This window comes from Chiloscyllium punctatum, chromosome 17 (genome assembly GCF_047496795.1).
Source record: "Chiloscyllium punctatum isolate Juve2018m chromosome 17, sChiPun1.3, whole genome shotgun sequence".
Classification (NCBI taxonomy): domain Eukaryota; kingdom Metazoa; phylum Chordata; class Chondrichthyes; order Orectolobiformes; family Hemiscylliidae; genus Chiloscyllium; species Chiloscyllium punctatum.
Window position 1 is genome coordinate 93,047,485 of NC_092755.1, and position 12,227 is coordinate 93,059,711.

The 12,227-nt window shown below is 41.8% G+C and overlaps 1 protein-coding gene across 1 annotated transcript in view; it reads left to right on the plus strand.

The window, feature by feature from the left end:
• ptpn11a (protein tyrosine phosphatase non-receptor type 11a) overlaps positions 1 to 12,227 on the plus strand; it is a 58,378-nt gene that overhangs the window by 2,498 nt on the left and 43,653 nt on the right. Inside the window, exon 2 of the mRNA XM_072587940.1 lies at positions 5,993 to 6,115. Coding sequence (XP_072444041.1) covers positions 5,993 to 6,115 — 123 coding nt within the window. The remainder of the gene's footprint in view (positions 1 to 5,992; positions 6,116 to 12,227) is intronic.

Genomic DNA, 12,227 nt, shown 5'->3' on the forward strand with positions numbered 1-12,227 from the left:
TTGTATGCAGGAAAAATATGACTTAGCAAATATTACTGCAAAAGGACCAGCACCCAGAAGACCAAGGGGATATGTCTGTTGATGCTATAGAGATAATGACAGCACTGAGCAGACAGAGTAACCACGTACAGGTCATTCTGCTAGAACATGACAATTGCGTTCCTCTGCAACCCCTCACTATAGAAATTGTACTCTGGGAAGACTCGATAGAAAACTACTGTAGAAGATCACTAGAAAATTGCTATATCCATTCAGTAGAAAGTTCATGTTATTCAAACAGCGTCCTTAATTTGTGAGTCCCGTTTTAGCCAATTCGAGTTGATAAAACACGCATTATACCAGAATAACCTGTAACTGTGTAAAAATAACAGCTGATTTTTACAAAGTGCTTTGCATAGTAAAATGTTCCATGATGTTTCACAAAATTTGACACCATGCAATACAGGAGGTATTGGGGTAGGTGACAAAAACCACCTTCAAAGAAACCACGAGACAGAAATCTAGGGAAGGTGTTAATGAAATGGGGACTTTGATCCTGAAATTGTGATCACAGGTAGTGGTGAGTAAAATCAGGGATGCTCAAGCTGAAATCTAGGATTGCAGATAATCAAAAAGCAGTGGGTCTGGAAAAGATTCTAACTCTTCTACATTATAAATCAGAGCAGCAGGGTCATGGAAGGATTTGAAAATGATTAAAATTTTAACAGGGAGCCATTGTATGTCAGTGAGCAGGAGAGGTGTGGATTGAACTGGATTTGGTGTGAGATAGGACACGAGCCCATAGAGTTTAGGATGTCCTTAAGTTTACAGAATGCAGGAAGCCACCTAATGGTTTGCTGAAATATTTTTATAGTAATAAAAATATAGTTGCAGCAAATAAACTGCGAAGGAGCAATATTAGTGATGACCTGATTGCATGGTCAGAAGTACACCTTGCAGTCAAGTAGAACACAGTTGCAAACATTTTGGTTCGGGAGTACTGTGTAAAGTTTTGGCCTTTTTACTTGAGAAATGTAGTTTCAGAGGAGGTTGACTAGATTGGTTCTAGAGATGAGGGGTTTGTCATGTGAAGAGAGATTGAGCGGTTTAGGCCTTAGCTTTCTGGAGTTTAAAAGAACGAGAGGAAATTTAATTGAGATATAATAGATATTAAAGGGGGTTGACAAAGTAGATGTAGCGAGGATGATTCCTCTTGTGGGACCATTCAGAATGAGTTGTCACGGTTTTAGGATAAGGGATGACTAGCATAAAACAGATGAGGCAAAATTACTTCTCTCAAGGGATCATCAATTGACGTATGGTGGATGCTGGGACATTGAGTAAATCTGAGGAGATAAACAAGTTTTTAATTAGTTATGGGCTGAAGAGTTTTGGAGAGTGGGCAGGGAAGTGGAGCTGAGGCCAAAGTGAGCTTGGCCATGATCATATTGAATGACGGAGCAGGCTCAAAAGGCTGAATTGCCTACCTCTACTCCAAGTTCTGATGGTTGCTAGGGTGAGGTGTGAAATCAATTGTTCAGAGGTGGCTTTGGCATTTCTAATAGAGCCATAGAGATGTATAGCACGGAAACAGACACTTCGGTCCAACCCGTCTATGCTGACCAGATATCCCAACCCAATCTAGTCCCACCTGCCAGCACCCGGCCCATATCCCTCCAAACCCTTCCTATTCACATACCCATCCAAATGCCTCTTAAATGTTGCAATTGTACCAGCCTCCACCACATCCTCTGGCAGCTCGTTCCATACACGTACCACCCTCTGCGTGAAAAAGTTGCCCCTTAGGTCTGTCTTATATCTTTCCCCCCTCACCCTAAACCTATGCCCTCTAGTTCTGGACTCCCCGACCCCAGGGAAAAGACTGTATCTATTTATCCTATCCATGCCCCTCATAATTTTGTAAACCTCTATAAGGTCGCCCCTCAGCCTCCGACGCTCCAGGGAAAACAGCCCCAGCCTGTTTAGCCTCTCCCTGTAGCTCAGATCCTCCAACCCTGGCAACATCCTTGTAAATCTTTTCTGAACCCTTTCAAGTTTCACAACATCTTTCCGATAGGAATGAGACCAGAATTGCACGCAATATTCCAACAGTGGCCTAACCAATGTCCTTTACAGACGCAACATGACCTCCCAACTCCTGTACTCAATACTCTGATCAATAAAGGAAAGCATACCAAATGCCTTCTTCACTATCCTATCTACCTGTGACTCTACTTCAAGGAGCTATGAACCTGCACTCCAAGGTCTCTTTGTTCAGCAACACTCCCTAGGACCTTACCATTAAGTGTATGAGTCCTGCTAAGATTTGCTTTCCCAAAATGCAGCACCTCGCATTTATCTGAATTAAACTCCATCTGCCACTTCTCAGCCCATTGGCCCATCTTGTCCAGATCCTGTTGTAATCTGAGGTAACCCTCTTCGCTGTCCACTACACCTCCAATTTTGGTGTCATCTGCAAACTTACTAACTGTACCTCTTATGCTCGCATCCAAATCATTTATGTAAATGACAAAAAGTAGAGGACCCAGCACTGATCCTTGTGGCACTCCACTAGTCACAGGCCTCCAGTGTGAAAAACAACTCTCCACCACCACCCTCTGTCTTCTACCTTTGAGCCAGTTCTGTATCCAAATGGCTAGTTCTCCCTGTATTCCATGAGATCTAACCTTGCTAATCAGTCTCCCATGGGGAACCTTGTCAAACACCTTACTGAAGTCCATATAGATCACATCTACTGCTCTGCCATCATCAACGTTCTTTGTTACTTCATCAAAAACTCAATATTAAGTTTGAGAGACATGATTTCCCACGCATAAAGCCATGTTGACTATCCCGAATCTTCCAAACACATGGAAACCCTGTCCCTCAGGATTCCCTCCAACAACTTGCCCACCACCAACTTCAGGCTCACTGGTCTATAGTTCCCTGGCTTGTCCTTCCCACCCTTTTTAAACAGTGGCACCACGTTTGCCAACCTCCAGTCTTCTGGCATCTCACCTGTGACTATCGATGACACAAATATCTCAGCAAGAGGCCCTGCAATCACTTCTCTAGCTTCCCACAGAGTTCACTGGTACACCTGATCAGGTCCTGGGGATTTATCCATTTTTAACCGTTTCAAAATTTCTCCTCGTCCAATACTGCATGCTGGACAACCAGTATGATATTGAGGGTGGTCCCCCACCACCCTCTCTGACCTATCACCTCCATCCCCACCCCCATTCACCTATTGTACTCTCTGCTACCTCCCCCCACCCTCCTCTCTGACCTATCACCTCCATCCCCACCCCTATTTACGTATTGTACTCTTTGCTACCTTTTCCCCGCCCTGCGCGCCCTCCAAATTTATCTCACTACCCTGGAGGCTCCCTGCCTCTATTCATGATGAAGGGCTATTGCCCAAAACATCGATTTTTCCTGCTGTACTGATGCTGCCTGACCTGTTACCATCGTTGGTTGATCTAAAAATACATTGCCATCCTTATCTGGACATGCCTATGTGTGACTTCAGACCCACAGAAATGTGGTTGACTCTAGGCAATTAGGGATGAGCAATAAATGCTGGTCTAGCTAGTGACCTCCAAATTCCAAGAGACTTTTAAAACTGAGTGTCATTCATTATTGTTCATTTGAAAACCAGTGTTATGTATTCAGATGATGTTACTGAAAGGTAGCATACAGACGTGAAGTAGGAAGGACCTAAAGAGAGATCTTTGGTGGGATGCTGAAGAAAATGGGGTTGAGAATAGGAAGTGTTGCTGATAATTTTCTGACTGGTCAGATAAAAGTGCAGTCTCACACAACTGAAGACAGGGCAAGTGTTGGTCAAGCTTTTCAAAGGCTGCAAAAAAGTTGTGAAGGGATAGTTTATCTCTATTATACTCACTTGGATGTCATTTGTGACTTTGGTAGGAGTCGTTTTAGACGAGTGGCAGAGATGGAAAGCTAATTGCAAGGATTCAAATGTGGAGTTCCAGGAAAGATGGGCACATTTAGGAAGTGACATGTTCAACGATTTTAGAAAGAAAAAGGATTTGGAGATGGGATGGCAGCTTAGAAAGACCAAAGGGTTGAGGGTTTGTTTAGGGCAGGAAGGTAGTACCTATGGGGAATGAACTTTTAAGAATCAATTAACCTGGGGGCAAGGAAAGGAAATAAGATTGCTATCAGTTTAGAGGGATTAAAGTTGAGGGAGCTGAAAGTTAGGTGTTGTATGGGCCTCATAGACAAATGAGCTCAGAGAGGAGATGGGAAAGGTACTAGATCATGTCATTTGAAGACTTAGTCCTTTCTAAGGAGGAAGCAGCTGATGATTGGATAGCCTCAGTGTTGGTGACAAAAATTTCTAAGGTCTCTGTACTAATTGGAAAGTGAGGGTGGGTGAGATTGGTTTGTGAAGACATTTTGCAGTAGAGTAAAGAAGCCAGAGCATCTTGGTAATGCCAGTGATCCCAGAACGATGACCAATTTGGGTAGAGGAGAGCAGAACCTATGGTCCTTTGTGGTGTGGCAGATTTTGCAATAGATAATAGACAATAGATGCAGGAGTAGGCCATTCTGCCCTTCGAGCCTGCACCGCCATTCAATATGATCATGGCTGATCATTCCTAATCAGTATCCTGTTCCAGCCTTATCTTGACTCCACTATCTTTAAGAGCTCTATCCAATTCTTTCTTAAATGAATCCAGAGACTGGGCCTCCACTGCCCCTGGGGCAGAGCATTCCACACAGCCACCACTCTCTGGGTGAAGTAGTTTCTCCTCATCTCTGTCCTAAATGGTCTACCCCGTATTTTTAAGTTGTGTCCTCTGGTTCCCTCCTGCCAGAGTGTCCAGTCCTTTCATAATCCTATACGTTTCAATGTCTGCCATATCTGTTCAAGGTGCTGATCATTGAACTTAAAGGGGTAGAGGTGAGGACTGTTCTTGGGAAATGGTGAGTATGAGAGTCACTGTTTTAATGGAAACGAGGGCATTAGAGATGAGGATGTCATGAGCAAATATATAACTGCAGAAATAGAACAGTAAAGGGAGGGTCAAATGTGACTAGGGTAAAGAGACAGACAGCAGCACCATTTAACAAATTATACTTCAATGTGCAAATATTGGAAATGATACTTCTACCATAAATAAGAGTGGACAAATAGATATGGTAGTGTTGGTGATTATAAGGAGAGTATGTAAGCAAGATGCTAAAGTAGCAAGTTTCCATGACTGTACTTTGATATTCACATGCTCCTCCAGCTATTTGAAGAGGAGGAGCAAAACATTAAATACCTCCAGGCGAAATGGCTAATAGCAATGACATTTGAACTCTACCAGAATTCTGCTGTTTACCCAGGGATATTGAGGTCCGTTTTATCTCCACTAATGCAGCTAAGATTGAAAGATTCTCTGTACCGACAAGAATAAAATCTGGGACCATCTGGATAAGTTTACTGGGTTATTGAGGCTCTTAAAATCTTTGATTCTGCAGCACTTAAAATATCAGTAGAATAGAGCTGGTGCTTAATGCAGGGAATTATTTGAATCAGGCATTATGTGAGTTTTTAAACATTCTGAGAGATGGGTTAATTTGGATCCACCAGTTTATTTAATCTAAGCTATGATTGTAGCAATAGCAAGCACAATAAAAAGATAAATTTCTCAAGCAAGATTTATTTTCCTTTCAAAATGAATTGCATATCTGTTGAATTTTTTTTGTCTGAAGGAATAACCAAACACCCAGTTGGAAAAATATGATTGAAAATTTTTATAGCAATGTACAGGACCTATTTGGGGAAATATAATCCATCAAGGCATAGTGCATGTGCTGTTAGATAATCTCTCAATGCTGTTTTCACTGGATTATCTGTGTAATGTAAAACCTGTCTGGGGGAGAGCTGGTGTATCTGAAATGTTTTTCAATTACTAGCTTGATTAGGGCCAGCTGTATAATGCAACACATTTGGAAAGACAAATTATTTCCAGATGTGCTTTTCTTGTTTTCCCAGGTGGTTTCACCCCAACATCACTGGAGTGGAAGCAGAGAACTTGCTGCTGACTAGGGGGGTTGATGGGAGTTTCTTGGCTCGACCAAGTAAGAGCAATCCGGGAGACTTCACACTTTCAGTGAGGTAAGAGTGAGGCTGAAAGACTACAACAATCAATTCATTCAACAGTGGTGGGATAGCCCCAGTAGCACATAAACTTGAGTCTGCTATATCAAAGCAATATCCAAAGCAATTAGAGTCCTACAGCACGGAAACAGTTCCTTTAGTCCAACTCCTCCATGACAAGCGGGGGGAATGGTGAGAGAAGGAAGATGAGAGGAGGTGAGAGAGAAGCTAAAGAGAGCACGAAGAAGGAAAGGGTGCAAGTAGTTGCCCTGCTCATTGGCAAAAGTCAGTGATGATGAGTCAGGACCAGCCATGCTGTGTATTGCTGAAAGTGAGAGCAGGAAACTCTAAGAATGATGCCACACTCGTGGCAGCTGGCTTTGGTCATCGGAGGGATTATGGTTAGACTCGATCAGTAGTTCAGGACCAGTAACTTAGAAGTTGAGAACTTTTATTTCTCTGTGGGATTAAATTCAATTCATGTGGTTATTTGTAACTAATGCCAAGAAAAGTAGCAGTGAAAGCTGCTAAACTAAACTAACATGCCTCAGTGTTTGGTGGGGTGGGGCTAGTGTTAGAAAAGCCAGATTATTGACAGAAGGCATTCTACCAATGGCTGGTCTGTCCTTCCTGTGACTCAGGTCTGCGTTATGCATTAAGTTCCCTTCAGGGGGTTAGCGGGTCTTCGTTCCCTAAGCAAACTCCAAAGCAAGTGAGGGTGAGCAACACATTCAGCTTTCCTAAAAGTTAGCTTGTTAACACAGCTGGAGCTATATTTCAAAATAGAGAACTTTGCCTCTTGACATCCCTAAAATTTCTTCTGTGTTTGCATTTTCACAATCAAGGCAGTACCTAAAGTTAAGAACTGTGACAGCCAATGTATGCATAGAAATATCTGACAGATTATGAATTTCTATTGAGTTAACGTTTTGCCAATATAACATGGTGGTATAGTGGTGAGCACAGCTGCCTTCCAAGCAGTTGACCTGGGTTCGATTCCCGGCCATCGCAGTGTTGTGGTTCTTAATGTTTGGCCATGTCATTTGAGAATGAATGTCGGTCAGGGCACAGGAAGAATACCCTTGCTTTTCATTTTGTTCTGTAGCATTTCTGACATTCCATTTAAGCAGACAGGTAAACACTTTGCTTCATGTCTCGTCCAAAAGATAGCATCACCAAGTATGTAAAAAACCAAAAAAACAGTGGATGATGTAAATCAGAAACAAAACAAGTTGCTGGAAAAGCTCCGCAGGTCTGGCAGCATCTGAGAGGAGAAATTCGAAAACTGAGGTGCTGAGGAAGGGTCACTGGATTCGAAATGTTAACAATGATTTCTCTTCACAGATGTTGCCGGACTTGCTGAGCTTTTCCAGCAACTTTTTTTTATCTCTAAGTATGTAGTGTCTCTCAGTACCGTTAGTGTTAGACATGTCTGCGAAGGTGAGATGAAAGTGAGCCATTGAACTTAAACCTACAGTGACTTGGGCAAGGACTATGCAGTACTCATGTTCAACAATAATATTTGTTTCTAAGTATATTCTTGTATGTGGATCTGTACCATCAGTTCACATATTTTGCATTTCACTTGTTTCTCTTTGGATCACCAACCTCCCCCCTTCACAAGTTGCTCACCTTGTTAATACTCTCCTAAGGCTGGTGGCCTTTTCTTGATTTCGACTTTGGCAAGATGCAACTTGCTGAAGAGACTTTTTTTTTGACTATGTTTAATGATACAAAGGCTCCTCCACCATAGAGTGCAATTTTGCACTTGATTCTGTCTTGCCTAGCATCTATGCATTGTGGGAATTAATGACATCAAGCTGAAACACCTGAACAGTTTAAGTTGCTCCCTAATGCAGAGGAGAGGCCATTTATTCACTCTGTTGAGGTGAGATTAATTGCACAGTGTTTTGCTCATGACTGATTCTTACCCAGATCCTCCAAACTGGCACACTCGTGTTCACTTCCTCCCTATGCCCCTGTTTTAAAGCCTAGAGTTACAAATAAATTAGGAGCAGGAATAGGCCACTTAGCCCTTTGACCCTGTTCTGTCTTTCAATTAGATTGTGCTTGATTTGATTTTCACTTCAACTTTGTATTTCCAACTACATAGATAACCTTTTGCTCCTTTGATTATCAAGAATCCATTACCTCTACCTTAACAGTATTCACGATTCTGTTTCTGCTGCCTTTCAAGGAAGAGTGCGAAAGGAGTCCTCTAAGACAAAAAAATGCTCTTATTTGTCTTAAATCAGTGACTCCTTATTTTTGAACAGTGACCCTTAGATCTAAATTTTCCACCAGACAAAGTATCCAATCAAATTACTTAACCTTCTAAATTGCAGCTAATAAAAGTGAATTGTGTCCAGTCTTTCCTCACAGACTAACCCATCCATTGCAGACAACACCTTTGGATTGTCTCCAGTTCATTTGTATCCTTTGTTGCATAGATGGCAATACTGTACACAGTACTCAAGATGTGGTCTCACCAATTCCCTGGATACCTTCCTAAATTTGTATTCAATTCCCCCAACAGTAAGCAATTACATTCTAGATACTTTCTAATTAACCTGATCAGAGATGTTATCATCCACATCTGGAGCAAGTGGGATTTGAACCCAGGCTTTGTGGTTAGCAGGTAGGGACACTAGCACTGTACCACAATAGCTCTTTTAACATTTGCATTCTCTCCGCTTTCCTAATTACTTGTTGCACCTGCATACAAAGCTTTTGAAATTTTTGCACTTGGACAGCAAGATCTGTCTACATTTCAGAACGGAAACATTTAAAAGTTACCTGAGGAGCAACTTTTTTTTTTGCACAGGATGATTTCATATATGGAATGAACAACTAGACAAAGTGGTTAATACAGGTATTAGTTACAACATTTAAAACAAATTTGGACAGGCATGTAAATTGGAAAGGTTTAGAGGGATGTGTGTCAAATTTGGGAAATTGGTATTAGTTTAGTCTGGGAAACCTGATTGGCATGGACAAATGAAGGGTCTGTTTCCGTGCTGTATGACTCTGAGCTCTGCAATCTCTCACCATTGAGGTAATATCCTTTTTTTCATTCTTTCTGCAGAATTGACTATTTCACATCTTTCCACATTATATTGCATTTGTCAGATATTTGTCATACACCTAATCTATTAATCCTTCTGTAGTTTCCTTTTGTCGCCTTCACAATTTACTTTCCTACCTATCTTTGTGTTATCAAAGTTAGCAGCCACGCCTTGGTGTCCTTGAAGCAAATATTTCATCCTCATTGTGAAACATTGAGACCCCAAAACTGACTCCTATGGCATGCCATAACAAAGGCAGAATTGGACCTCAGAATGGAGTGCAGCTAGTTCAGGGGGAGATTGGTTAATGGGTGAATTGGTTACTGGGTGAGGGGAGCAGAGAAAGTAAAGCAGTTAATGTCACATCAGGTCTGGAGATGATACAATGGTATGGATAGAGAATTGGTTAATGGCAGGAAACAGCGAGTGGGGTTAAGGGGTTCATTTTCAAGTTGACAACCTGTAATCATTCGGACTGTTCGCAGGGATCTGTGCTGGGGCCACAACTGTTAACAATATATATTAATGACTTGGAGGAAGGAAGCAAATGTACTGTAGCCAAATTTGCCGGCAATACAAAAATAGGCGGAAAGGCAGGTTGTGAGAGGGACACAAACAGTTTAGAGAGACATTAAGTTAAGGGAGCAATAAGTTGGCAAATGAAGTATGTGAGAAAATGTGAAATTGTTCATTTTGGGAAGGAAGAACAAAACATAATATTGTTTAAATTGAGAAAAACTGCAGAAAACTGCAACACAAAAGGGAGTTTGATGTACTTATGAAATACAGAAAATTAGCAAGTACAGGTAACCAAAGTTTGGAATGTTGGCTCTTAAAGGGATTGAAGTATAAGAGTAGGGAAGCTTTACTGCAACCGTATAAGGTGCTGGTGAGACCACTGAGTAGTTTTGATCCATTATTTAAAGAAAGATATTATTGAAGACAGTCCAGAGAAGGATCACTAGGATAGTCCTTCATATGGAGGAAATGTTTAATGAGCAACAGTTAAGCACGTTAGAACTCTGCTGGAATTTCAAAGAATGAGTTGATTTTGTTGAAGCATATAGGAATTTTAAGTGGCTTGACAGGGTAAATGCTCATGGAGAGTCTAAGACCAGGGAGCCTAGTCTCCAATTGGAGTGGTGCCAGTTTAAGACTGAGATGAAGAGGAATTTCTTCTGAGGGTTACAAGTGTTTGGAACTCCTTGCCCCTCCATTGTGAGGGAAGAATCTTTGTGTATATTTAAGGCTGAGCTAGATAGATGCTTGATCAGTGGGGGAAAGGGCAAGAAAGTGGGCATGAGGAATATTACTTCAGCCATGAGCTTTTTGAATGTAGGAGCAGGATTCAGGGGCCAGAGTGTTCTGTTCCCATTTCTTATGGTCTTACATCTGCTTCAATCAGATCACCTCTCATCCTTGTAATCTTTAATGATTAAAGGCTTAGCCTGTTTAAGTCAACTATTTCATCCCAGGAATTAGCCTAGAAAATCTCTTTTGAACGACTTCCAATGGCACTTTATCCCTTGAAATGCAAGGATCCAAACTGTACACTACTTTAGGGTGGAACCTCACCGTCACCTGTACAGTGTCACAAGATTTTCCTCTTTGTAAACGCTAGCTCCCTGAGCAGTAATGGCGAAAATTCCATTGATCACCTTAATTATTTTCTACACCTATGTGCTCACCTTTTATCATTTACACACATGAGCATCCATATAAATGAATGATTTATCGTCACATATATCTAAGAAGATGCCGTGAAAACTGTTATGTTGCTACAATTTTCCACCATTTTGAGGTAAAAATGAATTAAAAGGAAATACGTAGTCCATCTTCATTGGCTAGGGTTCCAACTCTGTTCAAGGGCTTGTGCAAAGTGTCTGTAACGTCCCTGCTCTGAGCTTACCACAACCAGGAATTCCTGCTCTGTGTCACTGAAGCTGATGCCGCACCCAATTCCAAACATCAGGCCTACAAAGCCAGGGAGGCACAGTCTAGTCACTGCCGACACTGCTCCAGCCTCCCCGTGTTGTCAGGAAGGTGAAGAAAAGAAAGAGAAAAGACAAAAAGGAGAGAGGAACAAAGGGATGCAAATGGGCCTACCATGCTGGTGCCACCATCTTGAATAGTTGGGTCTAGTCTCCCTTCCATGCAGCAGGGCCCACTTTTCCCTACTTTTGCCACATGCTCAGAAGGCCAGGCCTGCTCTTACCCCACTGAAGATGCCCAGAAAGACCTTCAGAGAGAAGAAATAAACAGGGGAAAAAAAAATAAAGGAAGTAGATGGAGGCAGACAAATCCCAGCTCAGGAGTTTGCACACAGTGCTGTTATGTCGCCACCATCTTGGGTATATCCTCCTATACTGCATTTTTGAGTCTCTCCATTTAAATAATCATCTTCCTTTTATTCTTTCTACCAAAGTGCATGACCTGATAGTTTCCTATATCAGAAATCTGAAGCACAAAGGGACTTGGACGTCCTTATTCAGGATTCTCTTAAGGTTAACATGCAGATTCAATTGGCAGTTAGGAAGGCAAGTGCAACATTAGCATTCATTTCAAGAGGGCTGGATTACAAGAGCAGAGAAGTACAGCTGGGGCGGTATAAGGCTCTGGTCAGACCATATTTGGAATATTAAGTGATTTTTGGATCCCGTATATCAGGAAAGATGAGCTGGCCTTTGAGGGAATCCCGAAGTGTTTTACATGAATGATCCTGGGGGTGATGACCTTGTCATGAGGATTAGTTGAGGATCCTAGGTTTGTAATTGATGGGGAAAATGGCCTAATTCTGCTCCTATATTTTATGGTCTCTTATTAAACTTTTTGACAAACTTTTGCTCTCTATATCCACTGTAGATTCTTCATCACAATGTACCCTCCCACCTGTTTTTGAATCATCAAAAATTTGAATACGTTACAATATTTAGGGAAGTGTTCCAGGGCCCAAAGCCCAGAAAGCTGAAAATATGGATACTGGTCAGGGATTGATTAAAATCGGGGCTGTGCAAGAGACCGGAATTGCAGGAGTCAAGAAACTTGAAAGATTTAGGGCTAGAGAA